The following is a 25530-nucleotide window of genomic DNA, read 5'->3' as shown; positions in this document are numbered from 1 at the left end:
ATATGTGTGTATGTATGCATATGTCTATGTTTGTACGTATATGTGTGTATACGTGTATGTATATCAATGTGTATACATATGTGTATATATATACACACATACATATATATACACACACACATATATATGTATATATATATGTATACATATATATATATGTATGTATGTATGTATGCATATGTATGTTTGTATGTATACGTGTATATATATGTGTGTATATGTATGTGTATATATATATGTATGTGTGTGTATATATATATATATATATACACACATACACACACGTATATATATATACACACACATACATATATACACACACGTATATATATATATATATATATATATATATATATATATATATATACACACACACATACATATATACACACACGTATATATATATATATATATATATATACACACACACATATATGTATATATATATATATATATATATATATATATATATATATATATATATATATATATATATATATATATATACACACGCATACGCATGCAGTGTCAAGTCTTGTATTTCCAAGACTTCTATGGAAATATAAGAACCGAGACTCACATTTCCCTTGCCCGGACGCGGGTCACCGGGGCCCCCCTCTGGAGCCAGGCACAGGGTTGGGGCACAATGGTGAGCACCTGGTGACCGGGTCTGTCCCCATGGGGCTCGGCCGGGCACAGCCCGAAGAGGCAACGTGGGTCACCCCTCCAATGGGATCACCACTCATGGAGGGGACTATAGAGGTCGGGTGCGAAGCCGTAGACAGGGGACTTGGCGGTCTGATCCTCGGCTACATAAGCTCGCTCTTGGGACGTGGAACGACACCTCGCTGGTGCTAGTGCACGAGGTAGAGAACTTTTGGCTGGATATAGTCGGACTCACTTTGATGCACAGCAAGGGCTCTGGAACCAGTTCTCTGCTTCTCCTATTTCTGGGGCTGAGGCTTAGGCTGCTGCCCCCGCGACCCGACCTCAGATAAGCGGAAGAAGATGGATGGATGGATATATATGTATACATATATGTACAGTATATGTGTATATAGTTGTATACATATGTATGTGTAAATATATATGTGTGTATACAATTATATGTATATATATATATATATATATATGTATATACACACACACTCACACATATATCCATCCATCCATTTCCTACCGCTTATTCCCTTTGGGGTCGCGTGGGGCGCTGGTGCCTATCTCAGCTACAATCGGGCGGAAGGCAGAGTACACCCTGGACAAGTCGCCACCTCATCGCAGGGCCAACACAGATAGACAGACAACATTCACACTCACATTCACACACTAGGGACCATTTAGTGTTGCCAATCAACTTATCCCCAGGTGCATGTCTTTGGAAGTGGGAGGGGCCTATCCCCAGGTGCATGTCTTTGGAGGTGGGAGGGGCCTATCCCCAGGTGCATGTCTTTGGAGGTGGGAGGGGCCTATCCCTAGGTGCATGTCTTTGGAGGTGGGAGGAAGCCATAGTACCCGGGGGGAACCCACGCATTCACGGGGAGAACATGCAAACTCCACACAGAAAGATCCCGAGCCCGGGATTGAACCCTGACTACTCAGGACCTTTGTATTGTGAGGCAGACGCACTAACCCCTCTGCCACCGTGAAACCACACACACACACACATATACATATATACACATATATGTATATATCTGTATATAAACACATACATATATAATACATTTTCACATTTGGAAAATGACAGCCTCTCTTTAATTATGTCCTGATTCAAGGGAATATTAATGATTGATTGATGTGCTGATGGCGCCCCCATGTGTTCTAAAATGAATGTGGTGTGTTTGTCCAGAGTCTTCCGTGGCCTGTGCCGACTGTCCCTACTCCCCCTCCCCGCCGGGCGTCAGTAAGACCGTCATGGTGGACGTGAAGGGGAGCGGCCCCCTCTGGCTGAAGCTCAAAGACCTGGCCGATGGCGTCACCTACAACTTCCGCATCCGGGCCAAGACCTTCATTTACGGCCCCGAGGTGGAGGCCAACATCACCACGGGTCCCGGGGAAGGTAGTGATATCTGTCCTTCTCACATGTATCAGGGGGCTTGAATCCGTTGTCTCTGCCCAGGAGCCCCGGGACCCCCAGGGGACCCTTTTATAACACGCTACGGCTCAGCGCTGACCATCCACTGGACCAGCGGGGACCCGGGTCGAGCTCCCATTACACGCTACGTCATCGAGGCCAGACCTTCTGGTAGGTCCCCGGCTTTTTTGTCCCGGTGGGTAGAATATTCTGCCTGGATAAAAGCGGTGTCAGGTGTCTCCATCTGCTGCCCACGGTCTGGACTTTGATAGCTTATTGATCACTCCAGACAATTTGTGTCCGCTTTCAGTCGTGCTTGGCAGGGTGATGGATGGCTCTGGCGCTCTGGGGGAGGGCTACGTGTCACGCTGCATTCCAAAATGTTTGATGGCAGATTGATGATGAAGTGGAGTGAAGGCTAGAGCCCGGGGGGAAGATTTAAAGACATCTTCACTAAAGAAAAACAGGCTTCGCTACACTTAAAATGACACCTCTGCCAACTATCTGCCAGCCGGCTGTAAGGTCCGGCATTGACTTTTTCTTCAGCCAATGGGCTGACCGAGCCTGATGCTGGCCGGCAACATGAGGGCCCTAAGCATATTTTTTTACCCACATACCGTATTTCCTTGAATTGCCGCCGAGTATATAGTATGCACCTGTCTAGAATTACTGCCGGCTCAAACTCGTTTCGCAAAATAATTATAGTGAAGTGAAGTGCATTCTATTTATATAGCGCTTTTCTCTAGTGAACTCAAAGCGCTTTACATAGTGAAAGCCAATATCTAATTTTTAAAACAGTGTGGGTGGCACTGGACGCAGGTGGGTGAAGTGACGGCAGTGACTAGGTTGGCAAGTGCCAACTTTCCCCTCCTTTATCCACCATTTATTCATTTTTACTTTCTCTTCTCACTCCATGCAAAAAAAACAAACGCCAGGCAAGAAGATGGCGTAACCACATGTGATGCTTGATACTGTTATCTGATTGGCTGTTAGCATGCCACGCCCACTTATCAGTGATCACTTCCTGCGTTGCTCGGTTACCAAATGCCTTTGTTCATGCAACCAACCTTGCTTTGCAACGTTTGCTTTCTTTCAAATTAAAAGGGAAAAACTGTGACTAAAAGTTTTTATCAGAACATTTTTAATTGATATTGATGTTGTGTTTTTTTTTTGCGAAACATGTTGAGATCATTTTATCGCCCAGCCCTATGTGTTAGAATGAATGTATAAAAAAAACCCTGATTGAATCTTCACGGAGATGTCTTGGAAGTGCTTGAAAACATAATTAGCGCGTGCTTAGCATTAACGCCGGGTCAAACTCATTTTGCAAAATATTATTTTTATTAGCAAGTGTCTAGAATTTCCGCCGGGTCAAACTCGTTTCGCCAAATAATTAGCATATGCCTAGAATTTCCACAGGGTCAAACTCGTCACGTCACAAGTGACACTTCACCTGTCATCATTTTCAAAATGGAGGAGTCTGATTTCAATAACTTGAAATCGCATAAAGGGAAGAAGATTAAGAGCCATTCAGTAGGATTTAAGGTCCAAGCTATTGAATACGCTAAAAAGGACAGTAAGCAGCTATGTTTTATTAATATACCGTAGCTGCATGTGTCAAATATGAGTCATTAAATGACTCCCGCCTCCTGGTGGCAGAGGGAGCTAGTGATCCTTCTTGCGACTACTCGGCTGCAGAAGAAGTGATAACAAGCAGCGATCGTTTATTTTTTTCCTCTTGCTTGCACTTTTAACATGGAGGATTACATATCTAAAATAAAACAGTTTTCTAAACTGGACTTTCAATCGAAGCAGAAGGTAATAAAGGAAGATCTCCATCGAGACAAAGAGTCTTTTAAAACTGAAGAAAGATAAGGAAGACTTCTATAAACAAGTTATCAATGCTTTTGATCAGAAAAAGCTGTTCAATTCAAGGAAATACGGTAGTTTAATTTATGTGAAAATTATTTTTTTATACTTTTTTAATTCGCATTTAATTTGATGTATGTTTTGTAAATTATATATAGATACACGTAGTTTTGTAATGATACCAATATTTTGGTACCGGTACTAAAATTATTTCGGTACTTTTCTAAATAAAGGGGATCACATAAAAATGTCATTATTGGCTTTATAAGAACAAAAATATCTTAGTGTACATGAAACATATGTTTATTATTGTTATTTAGTCCTTAAATAAAATAGTCAACTTGTCTTTTAGTAGTAAGTAAACAAACAAAGACTCCTAATTAGTCTGCAGTAACATATTGTGTCATTTATACACCTATTATTTTCTACACATTATGAGGGACAAACTGTAAAAAATGCATTATTAATCCACTTGTTCATTTACTGTTAATATCTGCTTATTTTCTTTTTCAACATGTTCTATCTACACTTCTGTTCAAATGTAATAATCACTTATTCTTCTATTGTTTGATACTTTACATTAGTTTTGGATGATACCACACATTTAGGTATCAATCTGATGCCACTTAGTTACAGGATCATACAATAAAATATAATACCTAATAAACCAATAACAATATGGTTAAGAAATACTGATGTAAAGGGTAGGTGTCGCACTGTTTTCTGTTTTAACATGTTCTATCTACACTTCTGTTCAAATGTAATAATCACTTATTCTTCTCTTCTTTGATACTTTACATTAGTTTTGGATGATTCCACACATTTGGGTAAGGATCTGATACCAAGTAGTTACAGGATCATACATCGGTCATATTCAAAGTCCTCATGTGTCCAGGGACATAATTCCTGAGTTTATAAACATAATATACATTTAAAACAAAAACGAAAGAAGATGTGATGCCAAAAAATATCGACGTAATCAAAGTAGTATCGACTAGATACGTGCTTGTACTTGATATCATTACACTGGATGTCAGGTGTAAATCCATCAATGGCGTTTATTTACATTTTGATGCCGGTGATATACGGTGTGTAGTGGAGCATGTTTAGCTATTCTTCCTCCTTCAGTGACAATGATAGTTGTAAGAAACTTTATTTGTCACTATGGACACCAGGATTAGTGCTTTAGAAGTAGCTAAAACACTGTGGATGGATGTTAGCCACTAGCTAGCTAGCTAGCCATGTCTTAAAGCAGCTCTTCCTGAGGGTGTTTCAGTGTTATAACTTCACCTTTATCTTTACTTTTTACACCAAAATGCGTCCGTTCTTCCTTTTCTGTCTACACACTGTGTCTGCTTGTAAGTACTCTGTGTGTGCGTCCTGCCGAACGTGCTCTTATGCTCGTAAAACCAGCAATGTCCCCACGTGACTTTGACATGGGGGCGGCATCAGTATATTTCAAAGACAGTATCGTACCAAAAATGATTCATTAGTATTGCGGTACTATACTAATATCGGTATATTGTACAGCCCTAATATGATTTGTATATGTTTATATATATATATATATATATATATATATATATATATATATATATATATATATATATATATGTGTATATATATATATATGTATATATATATATATATATATAGATATGTATATATATATATATATGTATATATATATATATATGTATGTATATATATGTATATATATATATATATGTATATATATATATATATATATGTATATATATATATATATGTATATATATATATATGTATATATATATATATATATATATATATATATATATATATATATGTATATATATATATATATGTATATATATATATATATATATATATATATATATATATGTATATATATATATATATATATATATATATATATATATATATATATGTATATATATATATATATATATATATATGTATATATATATATATATATATGTATATATATATATATATATATATATTAGGGCTGGGCAACGATTACAATTTTTAATCGAAGTTAATCGCACTATGTCTCCGATTAATCGCGATTAACTGCATTGTATACACAAAGCCCAATAATGAATTCAAAAGTAGTGTGTAGTGCACCTTTATTGGAATATTCTCCCACATGAACAAAAGCGCCAAAACATTTGTTGTGCAAACACAATTTAAATCAGTCCTTGTTAAACAGTAGCAGTTAAATAGCATATTTGATGAAAATCAACTCCAAAAATGTAAATACAAACATTTAAGCTTATTGCCACTGCCAGGGTATTTAAGTTATCCTGTTTGTTATGGAAAATAAATATAATCTACATACAAATCTCTGAGCCACAATCATAACATCTGAACAGGCAATTTCTGAGGTAACAGCAGAAACATTTTTTTTTATCAGGGATCTTATGTTTAAAAAAACTATATTATAGGTAGTGGGCTGTTTTAGGGAATTTTTGATCAAATTATCCGTAGTAGCAATATTAATAATGTTGTGTTTATTCTGCGTAGTGCACTTAAAATAATTATGACCATATCTAGGAATTGATATGATGGGAATTTTCCGATTGTTTGCTTTGATAAACTGAACGCATCATACACATGGTACTATATTGTGATGTTATGAGCCAGGGAAAAAAAGAACTACCCTACCCAGCATGCAACAGGAGTGACGAGCATGCGCGTTGTGTCGCCATGACGGCATCTTGTATGTTGTGATATGCACGCTCTGAAAGCAAACGTTAAGAACTCAGCCAACACTCCTGGTCTGCATTATTCATAAATAGACAGACAACACATATACTCCGCTGCTTCACAGGCCGCTGGATGTAGCCGGCAAAGTATTCCCATGCTAGCTAGCCGGTCTAGCAAGCACGCCTCATTCAGTCCAAAACGGCCCGATCTATCCACATCCAGAATTGTCTGGCGGTCGTAAGTGATCCCGGAGTGACCACGCTGTAAGCCAGCCATGAAATTTGCAGAATTGTCCGGTATTCGCTGGATCGGTTCGCAGCCGAGTGTGAAGCGACCGGAATGAGAATCAGCACCTCCAAGTCCGAGTCCATGGTTTTCGCCCGGAAAAGGGTGGAATGCCATCTCCGGGTTGGGGAGGAGACCCTGCCCCAAGTGGAGGAGTTCAAGTACTTGGGAGTCTTGTTCACGAGTGAGGGAAGAGTGGATCGTGAGATCGACAGGCGGATCAGTGCGGCGTCTTCAGTAATGCGGACGTTGTACCGATCCGTTGTGGTGAAGAAGGAGCTGAGCCGGACGGCAAAGCTCTCAATTTACCGGTCGATCTACGTTCCCATCCTCACCTATGGTCATGAGCTTTGGGTCATGACCGAAAGGATAAGATCACGGGTACAAGCGGCCCAAATGAGTTTCCCCCGCCGTGTGGCGGGTCTCTCCCTTAAAGATAGGGTGAGAAGCTCTGCCATCCGGGAGGAACTCAAAGTAAAGCCGCTGCTCCTCCACATGGAGAGGAGCCAGATGAGGTGGTTCGGGCATCTGGTCAGGATGCCACCCGAACGCCTCCCTAGGGAGGTGTTTAGGGCACGTCCAACCGGTAGGAGGCCACGGGGAAGACCCAGGACACGTTGGGAAGACTATGTCTCCCGGCTGGCCTGGGAACGCCTCGGGATCCCCCAAGAAGAGCTAGACGAAGTGGCTGGGGAGAGGGAAGTCTGGGTTTCCCTGCTTAGGCTGTTGCCCCCGCGACCCGACCTCGGATAAGCGGAAGATGATGGATGGATGGATGGATGTCCGGTATTTTTGCCATATGTTCCATCTTTACCAAGAGCCCCTCGACGCCGAAGTACATCCGGGAGATGCCATCTTGTTAAGAAAAGGCATTAACAAAATAAAAGCATGTAAACAACATACGCAAATGTGCGATAAAATAATTGTCGGCGTTAATAGATTGATGAGTTAACGTGTAATTAACGCATTAATTTGCCCACCCCTAATATATATATATATATATATATATATATAGTGTGACCTGTATGGCTGTTGACCAAGTATGCCTTGCATTCACTTGTGTGTGTGTGTGTGTGTGTGTGTGTGTGTGTAAAAGCCACAAATATTATGTGACACACTGTTAGTATGGAGGAAAAGCGGACATGACGACAGGTTGTAGAGAACACTAGAGGCAGTGCCTTAAATGCACGCCCCCAATATTGTTGTCCAGGTGGAAATCGATAGAAATTGGGGAGAATGGTTGCCCCGGGAGATTTTCGGGATGGGCACTGAACTTCGGGAGTCTACCGGGAAAATTAGGAGGGTTGGCAAGTATGAGTATTAGCGGTATTACAGCGGCACCGACGCTGTAACACCGGCGGGCCAGCTCTAATGCTACATTGATATTGCCTCAAGGGCCAAATTAAATTACACGGCGTGCCAGAGTTTGACAGCCATGCTTTAAGTTGTGTTTATCGGCAGCCACGTGTCAGTAATGCTCTCACCTCCCAAATATGGCCGAGCGCTCATCTTAATGATGAATGCAAAAGTATTAGAACAGGAGTTAACGATGACAAGTATGATTAATAGTCTGCACTTTGCTGACAGACGAAGGCTTGTGGGACATCCTGATCAAGGACATCCCCAAGGAAGTGACATCACACACCTTCAGCATGGACATCCTGAAGCAAGGGGTCAGCTACGACTTCCGGGTCATCGGGGTCAACGACTACGGCTACGGATCTCCCAGTCTGCCCACTCCTTCTATCTCTGGTATACATGTTATGTCCATTATTTACCACCTGGGCTACGGAGGGGTGGTCTACAACGACTTTGGTGTTTTCCGCAGCTCAAAAAGTGGCCCCCTTCTATGAGGAGTGGTGGTTCCTGGTGGTGGTGGCCCTGGTGGGACTCATCTTCATCCTCCTGCTGGTCTTCATCCTCATCATCCGAGGACAAAGCAAGAAGTACGCCAAGAAGTCGGAATCAGGTGAGATACCCGGGTCTTGCAATACCGCCCAGACGTGTGAGGGTTTCAAACGAAAACTTGGTGAGTGTGTTTTTTTTCTGGCGCGCATCTCCCTAAATCTTCTGTGCCATGTAGGACGCCGGGAAGGGAGAAGAATACTGGGTGAAGTGGGTTTTTTTTTTACACATTTTAGGAATATTTCTTCAAAATTCGTCCATAGTTTTTGAGATGTGTTGCTAACTTACAAATAAACAAACCCCGGGAAAACATGACGTCTTTGGCCGAGGTAATAAAGTGAAGTATATTTATATAGCGCTTTTCTCTAGTGACTCAAAGTGCTTTACATAGTGAAACCCAATATCTAAGTTACATTTAAACCAGTGAGTGAAGTGAAATATATTTATATAGCGCTTTTCTCTAGTGACTCAAAGCTTTACATAGTGAAACCCAATATCAAAGTTACATTTCAACCAGTGAGTGAAGTGAATTATATTTATATAGCGCTTTTCTCTAGTGACTCAAAGCGCTTTACATAGTAAAACCCAATATCTAAGTTACATTTAAACCAGTGAGTGAGGTGAATTATATTTATATAGCGCTTTTCTCTAGTGAAACCCAATATCTAAGTTACATTTAAACCAGTGAGTGAAGTGAATTATATTTATATAGCACTTTTCTCTAGTGAAACCCAATATCTAAGTTACATTTAAACCAGTGAGTGAAGTGAATTATATTTATATAGCGCTTTTCTCTAGTGAAACCCAATATCTAAGTTACATTTAAACCAGTGAGTGAAGTGAATTATATTTATATAGCGCTTTTTTCTAGTGACTCAAAGCACTTTACAAAGCGAAACCCAATATCTAAGTTACATTTAAACCAGTGAGTGAATTATATTTATATAGCGCTTTTCTCTAGTGACTCAAAGTGCTTTACATAGTGAAACCCAATATTTAAGTTATATTTAAACCAGTGAGGGAAGTGAATTATATTTATATAGCGCTTTTCTCTAGTGACTCAAAGCGCTTTACATAGTGAAACCCAATATCTAAGTTACATTTAAACCAGTGAGTGAAGTGAATTATATTTATATAGCGCTTTTCTCTTGTGACTCAAAGCTTTACATAGTGAAACCCAATATCTAAGTTACATTTAAACCAGTGAGTGAAGTGATTTATAATCTAGAATTACATTTTACCAGCTCACGGATTCAACATGTCAATAAAGCATTTTAAGCTAGTTAGCTCTCTGTCATCAAGGCGCTGCTTAAATGACATCTCAATATAGTATCGTAAGCTAAAGTAGGTTGTCTGCGTTAGCGCTTATAATAACAATACCGCTAATATTTGCTTAATAGTCATCAGATATATTGGAGTTTTTTAGGGGTTTTTTGGAGGCCATTGTTTGCCACTTCTTACTTGCCATAGATGACTATTTAGAATGCATAAAACAAAGAATGTGTGCTCGTCTCACGTACGGATTGTGAATGATAGGCAGAAATCCCAAAAATGCAGTTCCCCTTAAACACGGTGACTATACTGTGAGGTTAGATTGTGGTATCGTTACATCGCTAGTAGCCACTAATATCGCTCTGAGTCCGGAGGGGAGGATAATGAACGTAAATTCTTCCTCGTAAATCACCTGCTGACTTAACGAGCTGCTGAGAAAGAACTCTCTGAGAGTGTTTCCTCAAAACAGATGTCGGGTGTCGGCGGCGTGCTACAAGACGTGCCGGGGCTTGTCCATTCATCGGCGAGTGTTTCGCTGGGTTCAGCACTTCCAGGGGCGCCTGTTTAGCCGCCAGGCTAGCAATGGAAGGGGGGTGGGGGGGGGGGGGGGGGGGGGTGCAGGGTCATTGCCCATCTTTTTGACTGACAGGAAGAAAAAAACAAGAGAGTTCCTTCTCCTCGCTCTCAAAGCCGCAATAAGATTTTTTTTTTTTTTTTCCAGCATATTTATGTAACCGCCAGTTGACCCCAAATATGGCGCAACCTTGCCGCGGTCACACCGCATGGAACTGAGAATGTTTTTAACCTCCAAAGACGGAGAAAACTCCCCCCACATGACATTTATTGTCCATTCCCAGTTGACCCCCAGTCAGGCTTTACACCCACTAATCACACTGGGATTATATGGACACTTCCTTAGGGACACACATCGTTTTTAAAGCCAATGCCGTATTTTCCGGAGCATAGGGCGCACCGGATTAAAAGGCATAAGGCCGATGAGCGGGTCTAGTCAGGTCTGATTTCATACAAAAGGCGAACAAGATTATAGGGCGCATTAATTTACCTCGAATGTCTTAGTGGCCACATGCGTGGACAGCACCGTTTAGCTCTTATTTTCAAAATTGTGTACACTACTGAATTGGGGTCTTTTGGCCACTTATGTGGACACTTGTACTGCCATCTGGTGGTGTCAGAGGAATATAACAATCAATGGAATTTGGGAAAAAAAAGTGTAAAAATAAAAATTAGCATGTCACTAAACATGAAGTACAGGTTTATGGACTGAGTACATCATATCAAAAGATGATTCTTAGGTAGGGTCCGCCAGGCCCATTGCTAAAGGACTCCACATCAGCCTCCTCCATTTTGAAAATGATGACAGGTGAAGTGTCACTCGTGACGTGACGAGTTTGACCCGGTGGAAATTCTAGGCATATGCTAATTATTTGGCGAAACGAATTTGACCTGGCGGAAATTCTAGACATGCGCTAATAAAAATAATATTTTGCGAAACGAGTTTGACCCGGCGTTAATCCTGAGCCGGCGGAATGCTAGGCATGCGCTAATTATTTTGCGAAACGAGTTTGACCCGGCAGTAATTCTAGGCAGGCGCATACTATATACCCGGCGGCAATTCAAGGAAATACGGTAATTTTGTTTGCAGGTCAAATGTAATGATGATGAAACGATCATTGCGAAACAGTATCAGTGCAGTGTCAATACAGGTAGTGAGTGTGCCATACACCCATCACGAGTTATAATGGTTCCCTGTCCTTAAAATCGGCCAATAAATACATTGAGGATGTTGTCAATGTATTTCAGGTTTATTCAGGTGTACTGGAGAGGAGACTACGCCGGATAGTCGAACCTCGGATTCAGGAGGAACAGTGTGGTTTTCGTCCTGGTCGCGGAACTGTGGACCAGCTCTATACTCTCGGCAGGGTTCTTGAGGGTGCATGGGAGTTTGCCCAACCAGTCTACATGTGCTTTGTGGACTTGGAGAAGGCATTGGACCGTGTCCCTCGGGAAGTCCTGTGGGGAGTGCTCAGAGAGTATGGGGTACCGGACTGTGTTATTGTGGCGGTCCGCTCCCTGTATGATCAGTGCCAGAGCTTGGTCCGCATTGCTGGCAGTAAGTCGAACACATTTCCAGTGAGGGTTGGACTCCGCCAAGGCTGTCCTTTGTCACCGATTCTGTTCATAACTTTTATGGACAGAATTTCTAGGCGCAGTCAAGGCGTTGAGGGGTTCCGGTTTGGTGACCGCAGGATTAGGTCTCTGCTTTTTGCAGATGATGTGGTCCTGATGGCTTCATCTGACCGGGATCTTCAGCTCTCACTGGATCGGTTCGCACCCGAGTGTGAAGCGATCGGGATGAGAATCAGCACCTCCAAGTCAGAGTCCATGGTTTTCGCCCGGAAAAGGGTGGAGTGCCCTCTCTGTGTTGGGGAGAAGACCCTGCCCCAAGTGGAGGAGTTCAAGTACCTAGGAGTCTTGTTCACGAGTGGGGGAAGAGTGAATCGTGAGATCGACAGGCGGATCGGTGCGGCGTCTTCAGTAACGCGGACGTTGTACCGATCCCTTGTGGTGAAGAAGAAGCTGAGCCGGAAGGCAAAGCTCTCAATTTACCGGTCGATCTACGTTCCCATCCTCACCTATGGTCATGAGCTTTGGGTCATGACCGAAAGGATAAGATCACGGGTACAAGCGGCCGGAATGAGTTTCCTCCGCTGGGTGGCGGGTCTCTCCCTTAGAGATAGGGTGAGAAGCTCTGTCATCCGGGAGGAACTCAAAGTAAAGCCGCTGCTCCTCCACATGGAGAGGAGCCAGATGAGGTGGTTCGGGCATCTGGTCAGGATGCCACCCGAACGCCTCCCTAGGGAGGTTTTTAGGGCACGTCCAACCGGTAGGAGGCCACGGGGAAGACCCAGGACACGTTGGGAAGACTATGTCTCCCGGCTGGCCTGGGAACGCCTCGGGATCCCCCGGGAAGAGCTAGACCAGGGGTGCCCATTACGTCGATCGCGAGCTACCAGTCGACCGCGGGGGGTGTGTCAGTCGATCTCCAGCCAGGCTTTTAAAAAAATAGACCTAAAAATGAGTGATCATCAATCTTCACCAAGACGTCACTTAAATGACATTCACGGTACCGGAGGGTCTTGTGAGATGACGCTGGCTGCTGCAAGATCATTATTATGAAAATATGACCGAGAGGAAGGCGAGAAACACTTTTTATTTCAACAGACTCTCGCGCCGTACCTTCCGTCAAAACTCTAAAGGCCGACTGTACATTTCCTATCTTCACAATAAAAGCCCTGCTTCATGCTGCCTGCGCTAACTAAATAAGAGTCTCGGAAAACTGGCGTGCACAAGCGATCCCTCAGAAAGCTGGCGTGCACATCACTTGTGCACGCCAGCTTTCCTAGACTCTTATTTTGTTAGCGCAGGCAGCATGAAGCAGGGCTTTTATTGTGAAGATAGGAAATGTGCAGTCGGCCTTTAGAGTTTTGACGGAAGGGACGGCGCGAAAGTCTGTTGAAATATAAAGTGTTTCTCGCCTTCTTCTCTGTCATTTTTTCATAATAATGAACTGGCAGCAGCCAGCGTCATCTCACAAGACCCTCGGGTGCCGTGAATGTCAATCAAGCAAGCTACGGAATTTGCCGCCAATGTTTATCTTGTAAAGTGTATGGAAGCTGGATGAATTAGATGCCAAAAACCAACCACTTTCATGTGGTATTGTACAGAAAGGACAACTTTTTTTCTCCTCCATTTCAAAATGTGGGCGTTATCATCATTACTGTCTGATTCCAATCAATGCAAGTCATCAGAATCAGGTAATACACCAACTTATATTCTTGTCTTCGTGAAAGAAAGACATCTATATGTGTTACACATGCTTGTATTATCATTAAACACATTTAACTTGTTTACAAAAATGTCTCTTTCATAAATAAATAAATATAAATGATATATATAAATGAGGTAGATCCCCTCGAGTTCGTCAATTGAAAAGTAGCTCGCCTGCAGAAAAAGTGTGGGCACCCCTGAGCTAGACGAAGTGGCTGGGGAGAGGGAAGTCTGGGTTTCCCTGCTTAGGCTGTTGCCCCCGCGACCCGACCTCGGATAAGCGGAAGAAGATGGATGGATGTTGTCAATCATCGTTATTGTTGTTGTGAATGTGAACTTGTGTGTACTGGACTCTGCGGGGGCAGCTGATGTTGTGTCCACCGCCACTAACCGTCCTGTCCTGTGTGGTCACACAGTGTCTCTGTACGTGTGCGCAGGCAACAACTCCAACTGCAACGCTCTGACCCACGGGGACATGGTCAGCCTGGACGAGGGCCGCTTCCCCGCCCTGGAGCTCAACAACCGCCGCCTGTCCGTCAAGAACTCCTTCTGCAGGAAGAACGGCGTGTACACCAGGTCAGCCCACGCTTCCAGGATGTAGCGTACTGGCATCGAACGCCGCCCTCAGTAGGAGGAGGGATGGAAATCCAGGCGATTATAGATTACTGCGTCGTCTTGATCTCTGCTCTCACAAAACGTAAAGGCCTCCGGTCCGCCGCCTTATCCCGGGGATCACTATTCAAACAGACGCCTAATCCTACTGTAGTCCGCCTAATTCCGAGCTGTGTCGGACAGCCAGTGGCGTTTACACCTGATTTTCTGCGATTAACTCCGGGGGTTCAAACGCCACCACATGGCGCTCAGTTGTAGTCCAACTTTGCTTTCTGCATCATTGATGACGATCACTGCCACTCCAACACAACAATGACTTTCCACCAAGTTACGTTCACTACGGTATAGTTTAGTTATCCCGAAACTGATATTTTGGTACCGGTAGCAAAATGTTTTTCAATACTTTTCAATGCCTTTCAATAGTTTTGTAAATAAAGGGCACCACAAAAGAATGTCATTATTGGCTTAATTTTGACAAAAAGTCTTAGGCTACATGAAACATATGTTTATTATTGTCATTTAGTCCTAAAATAAAATGTTGAACATACCAGACAATTAGCCTTTTAGTAGTGAAGTGAATTATATTTATATAGCGCTTTTCTCAAGTGACTCAAAGCGCTTTACATAGTGACACCCAATATCTAAGTTACATTTAAAGCAGTGTGGGTGGCACTGGGAGCAGGTGGGTAAAGTGTCTTGCCCAAGGATACAACGGCAGTGACTAGGATGGCGGAAGCGGGAATCGAACCTGCAACCCTCAAGTTGCTGGCACGGCCACTCTACCAACCGAGCTATGCCGCCCCAGTAGTAAGTAAACAAACAAAGACTCCTAATTAGTCTGCAGTAACATATTGTGTCATTTATACACCTATTATTTTCTACACATTATGAGGGACAAACTGTAAAAAAAAATGTTTTTAATCTACTTGTTCATTTACTGTTAAAATATGCTTATTTTCTGTTTCGTCATGTTCTATCTACACTTCTGTTCAAATGTAATAATCACTTATTCTTCTCTTCTTTGATACTTTACATCAGTTTTGGATGATACCACACATGTAGGTATCGATCCGATACCAAGTAGCTACAGGATCATAAATATGATACCTAATATACCAATAATAATATGGTTAAGAAATACTGGTGTAAAGGGTAGGTGTCGCGCTGTTTTCTGTTTTAACATGTTTTATCTACATTTCTGTTAAAATAAAATAATCACTTATTCTTCTCTTCTTTGATACTTGACGTTAGTTGTGGATGATACCACACATTTATGTATCGATCTGATGCCAAATAGTTACAGGATCATACAATAAATATAATACCTAATAAACCAATAATAATATGGTTAAGAAATACTGATGTAAAGGGTAGGTGTCGTGCTGTTTTCTGTTTTAACATGTTTTATCTACACTTCTGTTAAAATGTAATAATCACTTATTCTTCTCTTCTGTGATACTTTACATTAGTTTTGGATAATACCACGCATTCAGGTATCGATCCGATACCAAGTAGTTACAGGATCATACATTGGTCATATATTCAAAGTCCTCATGTGTCCGGGGAGGTATTTCCTGAGTTTACAAACAAAAATATTTTGTGACGATAAAAAATATCGATGTAATCATGGTAGTATCAACTAGATACGCTCTTGTACTTGGTATCATTACAGTGGATGTCAGGTGTAGATCCATCCATGCATTTGTTTACATTGCTATGGTATCCTCCTACGGTGTGTAGTGAAGCATGTTTAGCTATTCCTTGTCCTCCAACAAACCTACTTTATTTGTCGCCATGGACACCAGGATTAGTGATTTAGAAGTAGCTAAAACACTGTGGATGGATGTTAGCGGCTAGCTAGCTAATCATGTCTTAAAGCACCTCTTTCTGAGGGTGTTTCAGTGTTATAACTTCACCTTTATCTTTACTTTTTACACCAAAATGCGTCCATTCTTCCTTTTCTGTCTACAAACTGTGTCTGCTTGTAAGTACTCTGTGTGTGTGCGCTGCCCAACATGCTCCTCTGCTCGTAAAACCAGCAATGTCACATCCCCGTTAAAGAAAAGGAGGTTGGGTGGACTTTTTAGAGGTGGTATAGTACCGAATATGATTCATTAGTGTACCGGTACTGTACTAGTACCGGTATACCGTACAACCCTACTTCATTCATTCATTTTGTTTCTCGACGGCAGCCGTGTAATTGAAGAGATTGAAGAAACAGGATTGGTACAACTGTCAACTTCTTGTACTGCCTTGCTCATGAGTAGCGCCGCACTGCAAGGGGGTACAGAAGTCGTCCTTCAGTTACAACCGGCCCAAAGTATTAAATAATAAATAAATAACAAATAATAATATAAAAATATATATTCCATCCATCCATTTTCTACCGCTTATTCCCTTTTGGGGTCGCGGGGGGCGCTGGCGCCTATCTCAGCTACAATCGGGCGGAAGGCGGGGTACACCCTGGACAAGTCGCCACCTCATTGCAGGGCCAACACAGATAGACAGACAACATTCACACTCACATTCACATAAAAATATATATTAATAAATATAAAAAAAATGATATTATATTAAATAAAATATTGCCTATTTAATATATATAATGAGTGTGGATGTGGAGTGAATGAATAATGGGGTCTCACTTCTCTGTGAGGGCTTTGAGTATCTCGTTCATAGAAAAGCGCTTTATAGATCTAATTCATTATCATTATTATTATTATTTTTATCATTATTTCATCTTGTCTTCTACTTTTTTGTTTACTTCCAATTATGAAATTCCATTATCCAATTATTGACCTGTCAATAGGCAATGTTGTCCCTCAAACGTGTTTTTTTAAACACAAATAATACATTGAATAAAAAATAACAATGATAATAATACAGTAATTAAACAAAAAAAAGTAAACTCATATGCAGGTGACTCCACACTGCAAAAAAGAGCTGCCAAAATACAAGATACAACGACTAGAATTAGGAAAAAATATACCATATTTTTCGGACTATAAGTCACAGTTTTTTTTCATAGTTTGGTGCAACTTATACTCAGGAGCGACTTATGTGTGAAATTGTTAACACATTACCGTAAAATATCAAATAATATTTAGCTCATTCACATAAGAGACTAGACGTTTAAGATTTCATGGGATTTATTGATTAGGAGTGACAGATAGTTTAGTAAAGGTATAGCATGTTCTATATGTTATAGTTATTTGAATGACTCTTACCATAATATGTTAGGTTAACATAGCAGTTGGTTATTTATGCCTCATATAACTTACACTTATTCAGCCTGTTGTTCACTATTCCTTATTTATTTTAAATCGCCTTTCAAATGTGTATTCTTGGTGTTGGGTTTTATCAAATAAATTTCCCCAAAAAATGCGACTTATACTCCAGTGCGACTTATATATATGTTTTTTTCCTTCTTTATTATGCATTTTCGGCCGGTGCGACTTATACTCCGAAAAAGACGGTAATCTCAAATGCAGGGGACTCCACACTGCAGAAAAGAGCTAACCAAATAGAAGGTAAAAAGACTAAAATTTGGAAAACCAGTGAAATTTTTGTCTACTAAAGACATCCTAAATTTACGTTTGTATATCTTGAAATTAGCAGGACTTTTAAGCCTAAAATAAGTGTAATATTATTATATTAAATATATATATATATAAATTGTATGTATGTTGTCTGTCTATCTGTGTTGGCCCTGCGATGAGGTGGCGACTTGTCCAGGGTGTACCCCGCCTTCCGCCCGATTGTAGCTGAGATAGGCGCCAGCGCCCCCCGCGACCCCAAAAAGGGAATAAGCGGTAGAAAATGGATGGATGGATGGATGTATGTATGTGTGTGTATATATGTATATATGTAAGTGTGTGTGAATTTAAATGTATTATATATAGATAATATATAGCATCTACGCAGCAACCACTGAACTGAATTATATTATATATATTATTGTATTATATATTGTAAATATATATTGTATATGTATGGGGGTGGGACCTAATAAGTTTACTTCTTCCCACTCCCTTTTGAGCCAATATTGATATCTACAAAAGATGAGTCACATGTAATGTTTTCAATGTAGGTGTAAAAAGAATGTATTGATATATTTCTTTTGTATTTTATGTCATTCTATTGTTTTGTTTGCATGGCTCAAAATAAACCATTCATTCATTCATTCATTCATTTATAATATCATTCAACTTGCAATTCTTAAATTCAAACTCTTAATGGATCTGTCCCGATACATCATCTTCATGTACATATAAATGTACATAACTTCAAAACATATTCATCCATCCATCCATTTCCTACCGCTTGTCGCGGAGGGGTGCTGGAGCCTATCTCAGCTGCATTCGGGCGGAAGGTGGTGCATACCCTGGACACGTCGCCACCTCATCGCAGGGCCAACACAGATAGACAGACAACATTCACACACGAGGAAACATTTAGTGTTGCCAATCAACCTATCCCCAGGTGCATGTGTGTGTTTTAAAAACATATATAAATAATAAAAAATATACCTCCGTCCATCAAAATGTAACATTTGCAATAAAGGCCTCATGTAATGACACACAGCTGACAAGAAACTGATAACTAAACAAGCTGCAGATGTGTAAGTTAAGCCAGTGGTTCTCAATGTGGGTACCTGTACCCCTGGGGGTACTTGAAGGTATGCCAAGGGGTACGGGAGATTTTTTTTAAAATATTCTAAAAATAGCATCAATTCAAAAATCCTTTATAGATATATTTATTGAATAATAAATACTTCAATCAATCAATCAATCAATCAATGTTTACTTACATAGCCCTAAATCACTAGTGTCTCAAAGGGCTGCACAAACCACTACGACATCCTCGGTAGGCCCACATAAGGGCAAGGAAAATTCACACCCAGTGGGACGTCGGTGACAATGATGACTATGAGAACCTTGGAGAGGAGGAAAGCAATGGATGTGGAGCGGGTCTAACATGATACTGTGAAAGTTCAATCCATAATGGATCCAACACAGTCGCAAGGGTCCAGGAAGCCAGTGCAGGTGAGCCAGTACAGGCGTAATGTGATCAAACTTTCTTGTTCTTGTCAAAAGTCTAGCAACCGCATTTTGTACCAACTGTAATCTTTTAATGCTAGACATGGGGAGACCCCAAAATAATACGTTACAGTAGTAGAGACGAGACGTAACAAACGCATGGATAATGATCTCAGCGTCTTTAGTGGACAAAATGGAGCGAATTTTAGCGATATTACGGAGATGAAAGAAGGCCGTTTTAGTAACGCTTTTAATGTGTGACTCAAAGGAGAGAGTTGGGTCGAAGATAATACCCAGATTTTTTACCGAGTCACCTTGTTTTATTATTTGGTTGTCAAATGTTAGAGTTGTATTATTAAATAGAGGTCGGTGTCTAGCAGGACCGATAATCAGCATTTCTGTTTTTTTGGCGTTGAGTTGCAAAAAGTTAGCGGACATCCATTGTTTAATTTCATTAAGACACGCCTCCATCTGACTACAATCCGGCGTGTTGGTCAACTTTAGGGGCATGTAGAGTTGGGTGTCATCAGCATAACAGTGAAAGCTAACACCGTATTTGCGTATGATGTCACCTAGCGGCAGCATGTAGATTCTGAAGAGTGCAGGGCCAAGGACCGAACCCTGGGGAACTCCACACGTTACCTTAACGTAGTCCGAGGTCACATTGTTATGGGAGACGCACTGCATCCTATCAGTAAGATAAGAGTTAAACCAAGACAGGGCTAAGTCTGACATACCAATTCGTGTTTTGATACGTGCTAATAAAATATTATGATCGACGGTATCGAAAGCAGCTTAAACAAAATATGAACGCAAGTTCATAAACTGTGAAAAAAAAAAATACAACAATGCAATATTCAGTGTTGACAGCTCCATTTTTTGTGGACATGTTCCATAAATATTGATGTTAAGGATTTATTTTATGTAAAGAAATGTTTAGAATGAAGTTGATGAATCCACATGGATCTCTATTACAATCCCAAAAGAGGCCACTTTAAAGGCCGAATGAAATGAGATGTTCTTATTTAAACGGGGATAGCAGGTCCATTCTATGTCATACTTGATTATTTCGCAATATTGCCATATTTTTGCTGAAAGGATTTAGTAGAGAACATCCACGATAAAGTTCGCAACTTTTGGTCGCTAACAGAAAAGCCTTGCTTGTACCGGAAGTCGCAGACGATGACGTCACAAGTTTGATGGGTCCTCACATTTTCACATTGTTTTTAATGGGAGCCTCCAACAAAAAGTACAATTTGGACCGAGAAAACGACAATTTCCCCGTTAATTTGAGCGAGGATGAAAGATTTGTGTTTGAGGACTAAAAAAAAAAAAAAAACACGATTGCATTGGGAGAGATTCAGATGTTTTTAGACACATTTACTAGGATATTTCTGGGAAATCCCTTATCTTTCTATTGTGTTGCTAGTGTTTTAGTGAGTTTAATAGTACCTGATAGTCGGAGGTGTGTGTCCACGGGTGTGTTGACGCTCAGTGTCTCAGGGGAGTCGACTGCAGCTGTATGGGCGGCACAAGCTCAGCTGATCTCCAGTAAGAAGCGACTTTTTACCACAATTTTCTCACCGAAACCTGCCGGTTGACATACGGTCGGGATCCATGTTCGCTGTGATCCATAGTAAAGTTTCACCTCCGTGAATTTTAAACAAGGAATCACCGTGTGTTTGTGTGGCTAAAGCTTCCTAACTCCATCTTTCTACTTTGACTTCTCCAATATTAATTGAACAAATTGCAAAGGATTCAACAACACAGATGTCCAAAATACTGTGTAATTATACGGTTAAAGCAGACGACTTATAGCTGTGTGTGTGTGCAGCGCTCATATTTCCTAACAGCCCGTGATGTCTAGCGTACACGTCATCATTACGCAATGTTTTCAAGAAAAAACTCCCGGGAAATTTAAAATTGCAATTTAGTAAACTAAAAAGGCCGTATTGGCATGTGTTGCAATGTTAATATTTCATCATTGATATATAAACTATCAGACTGCGTGGTCGGTAGTAGTGGCTTTCGGTAGGTCTTTAAGTTGATGATTACTTCTATGTGTAGAAATCTTTATTTATAATTGAATCACTACTTTATTTTTCAACAAGTTTTTAATTATTTTATATCAATCAATCAATCAGTGTTTATTTATATAGCCCCAAATCACAAATGTCTCAAAGGACTGCACAAATCATTACGACTACAACATCCTCGGAAGAACCCACAAAAGGGCAAGGAAAACTCACACCCAGTGGGCAGGGAGAATTCACATCCAGTGGGACGCCAGTGACAATGCTGACTATGAGAAACCTTGGAGAGGACCTCAGATGTGGGCAACCCCCCCCTCTAGGGGACCGAAAGCAATGGATGTCGAGCGGGTCTTACATGATACTGTGAAAGTTCAATCCATAGTGGCTCCAACACAGCCGCGAGAGTTCAGTTCAAGCGGATCCAAGACAGCAGTGAGAGTCCCGTCCACAGGAAACCATCCCAAGCGGAGGCGGATCAGCAGCGTAGAGATGTCCCCAACCGATACACAGGCGAGCGGTCCATCCTGGGTCTCAACTCTGGACAGCCAGTACTTCATCCATGGTCATCGGACCGGACCCCCTTCACAAGGGAGGGGGGGACATTGGAGAAAGAAAAGAAGCGGCAGATCAACTGGTCTAAAAAGGGAGTCTATTTAAAGGCTAGAGTATACAGATGAGTTTTAAGGTGAGACTTAAATGCTTCTACTGAGGTAGCATCTCGAACTGTTACCGGGAGGGCATTCTAGAGTACTGGAGCCCGAACGGAAAACGCTCTATAGCCCGCAGACTTTTTTTGGGTTCTAGGAATCACTAATAAGCCGGAGTCTTTTGAAGGCAGATTTCTTGCCGGGACATATGGTACAATACAATCGGCAAGATAGGCTGGAGCTAGACCGTGTAGTATTTTATACGTAAGTAGTAAAACCATAAAGTCACATCTTAAGTGCACAGGAAGCCAGTGCAGGTGAGCCAGTATAGGTATATATGTATGTATATATGTATATAAAGGTATATACAGTATAGGTATATATGTATGTATATATGTATATAAAGGTATATACAGTATAGGTATATATGTATGTATATATGTATATAAAGGTATATACAGTATAGGTATATATGTATGTATATATGTATATAAAGGTATATACAGTATAGGTATATATATATGTATGTATATATGTATATAAAGGTATATACAGTATAGGTATATATGTATGTATATATGTATATAAAGGTATATACAGTATAGGTATATATGTATGTATATATGTATATAAAGGTATATACAGTACAGGCGTAATGTGATCAAACTTTCTTGTTCTTGTCAAAAGTCTAGCAGCCGCATTTTGTACCAACTGTAATCTTTTAATGCTAGACATGGGGAGACCCGAAAATAATATATTATTTTCCAAATAGTTCAAGAAAGACCACTACAAATGAGCCATATTTTTCAGTTATACAATTTAATAAATCAGAAACTGATGACATAGTGCTGTATTTTACTTCTTTATCCCTTTTTTTCAACTAAAAATGCTTTGCTCTGATTAGGGGGTACTTGAATTAAAAAAATGTTCACTCAAAAAAGGTTGAGAACCACTGAGTTAAGCTATCACTTTCAGATCAGGGTTTTTCAAAAACTGCTTAGTGGTGAACTGAACTGGACTGGAGTGCTCGGCTTTTACTCCCTTATCTGTCCGCTCGCTCAAGTGACGCGGTGCGCTTTTAAGAAACCCTTCAGACGTCCTGATGAGTCCCCTCAGGCCGCTGTAGCCTGATAACGAGGAGTTTTAACATTGCAGAGGAGGAAGTGCTGTCCTCCGAGTGCAATGAATAATGTGTCAGTCCAGTGTGAACGTTATGATCACTTTACGAGTTGTTTCCAGCCTCCTCGGCGGAGTTGAAAGTGAGAAAAACAATTGCATGGACGTTCATCTTAAACCCGCTGGGAGTAATTATATGCTGAGCGTACAAAAAACAAAGGTGATGAATGGGATGTTTAGAATAATTGCAAAGCATGCATCTGCTAGGTTATAATTATGTGTGACTTTTCAAAGAAATGATCATCAAACACCACATAAACTGGGTATTATTGCACCTTTAAGTGAATTACCTCTAAGCTGCTCTAATGGAAGTCATCCACTTCAACCAAATGGCCGACTTTTCCATGCTGACCACAGCTGGGAATTGACCCGTGCTGCGAATGCAAATGTTTGGAAAGTTGCGGTCGTAACGTGCGAGGCGGCGGCAGCTCCGTAGGCGGCCGGGCAAAGTCAACACGCGTCTGACCGAGACAAAGGAAAGGTTTGTTTCACAGAACTTGTTTTTGCTTGCATTTACTTCAAACTACGACATCCGTCCCTCTTCAAACTACAGTGTGGACACAAAGTGAGTACTGCTGACTTTCCAACTCCAAACTGCATTAAGTAGGATGCAGTTTTCCTCAAATTGATATGTCCGACCAGGGTTGTACGGTATACCGGTACTAGTATAGTATCGCGCTACTAATGAATCAAAAACGGTACCATACTCTGTATGAAAAAGCACTGGTTCGCCTTTTTTTTTTTTTTTTTTTTTTACAGTCATGAGAGCGTGTCGTCACGTGGTGACATTGTTGGTTTTACGAGCAGAGGAGCATGTTGGGCAGTGCACACACACAGAGTACTTAAAAGCAGACACAGTGTGTAGACAGAAAAGGGAGAATGGATGCATTTTGGTGGAAAAGGTAAAGATAAAGGTGAATTTATAACCCTGAAACACCCTCAGGAAGAGGTGCTTTAAAGGGGAACATTATCACAATTTCAAAAGGGTTAAAAACAATAAAAATCAGTTCCCAGTGGCTTGTTGTATTTTTTGAAGTTTTTTTCAAAATTTTACCAGTCCCCGAAAAGCCCTAAAAAAAGCTTTAAAGTGCTTGATTTTCGCTATTTGCGGTGCGACTATCCATTTCCCTGTGACGTCACACAGTGCTGCCAATGTAAACAAACAATGGCAGATAGCACAGCAAAATATAGCGACATCAGCTCGGATTCAAACTCGGATTTCAGCGGTTTAAGCGATTCAACAGATTACGCATGTATTGAAACGGATGGTTGGAGTATGAAAGTATTGAAGAAGAAACTGAAGCTTTTGAGCGAATAGCTATTGACGCTATTCATAGCCATAGCATGGCCGAATAGCTGCGTTAGCATCGGCGGTAAAATGTGCGGACCAAACGATCAGGACTTTCGCATCTTTTGACACTGGAGCAACTTAAATCCGTCGATTGGTAAGTGTTTGTTTCGCATTAAATGTGGGTGGAAGGCAACGTAATATAGTTGCAAATGCATCTGCAGGTTATCCATACATCTCTGTGCCATGTCTGTCTTAGCATCGCCGGTAAATAGCATGTTAGCATCGATTAGCGTAGCATGTTAGCATCGATTAGCTGGCAGTCAACATCAACAAAACTCCCCTTTGTGATTTAGTTGACTTTATCGTTGCAAATGCATCTGCAGGTTATCCATACATCTCTGTGCCATGTCTGCTTTAGCACCGCCGGTAAATAGCATGTTAGCATCGATTAGCGTAGCATGCTAGCATCGATTAGCTGGCAGTCACACCGCGACCAAATATGTCTGATTAGCACATAAGTCAACATCAACAAAATTTTGTTGACTTTATCGTTGCAAATGCATCTGCAGGTTATCCATACATCTCTGTGCCATGTCTGTCATCGCCGGTAAAATGTGGAGACACTCTGTTACATTCAATGGGGTCTGGCGGCTGACACTTTGGAATCTTCGGGCCAGTGGTGCAACTTGAATCCCTCCCTGTTAGTGTTGTTACACCCTCCGACAACACACCCACGAGGCATGATGTCTCTAAAGTTCCAAAAAAT

General features: G+C 41.0%; 1 protein-coding gene and 1 long non-coding RNA gene across 3 annotated transcripts in view; one reads left to right on the top strand and one right to left on the bottom strand.

The window, feature by feature from the left end:
* LOC133557311 (uncharacterized) overlaps window positions 1-25530 on the bottom strand; it is a 106473-nt gene that overhangs the window by 41863 nt on the left and 39080 nt on the right. The gene's annotated exons all lie outside the window — the stretch shown is intronic.
* The window catches only part of sdk2b (sidekick cell adhesion molecule 2b), a 653132-nt gene that overhangs the window by 602837 nt on the left and 24765 nt on the right, over window positions 1-25530 (top strand). The window contains 5 exon segments of the mRNA XM_061907681.1: window positions 1850-2059; window positions 2120-2245; window positions 8528-8692; window positions 8769-8909; window positions 14404-14542. Of these exon segments, the coding sequence (XP_061763665.1) occupies window positions 1850-2059; window positions 2120-2245; window positions 8528-8692; window positions 8769-8909; window positions 14404-14542 (781 nt within the window).

The sequence above is a fragment of the Nerophis ophidion genome, linkage group LG08, assembly GCF_033978795.1.
Source record: "Nerophis ophidion isolate RoL-2023_Sa linkage group LG08, RoL_Noph_v1.0, whole genome shotgun sequence".
Lineage (NCBI taxonomy): Eukaryota > Metazoa > Chordata > Actinopteri > Syngnathiformes > Syngnathidae > Nerophis > Nerophis ophidion.
Note: the sequence above shows the minus strand (reverse complement) of the source record. Positions and strands in the feature narration are given on the sequence as shown.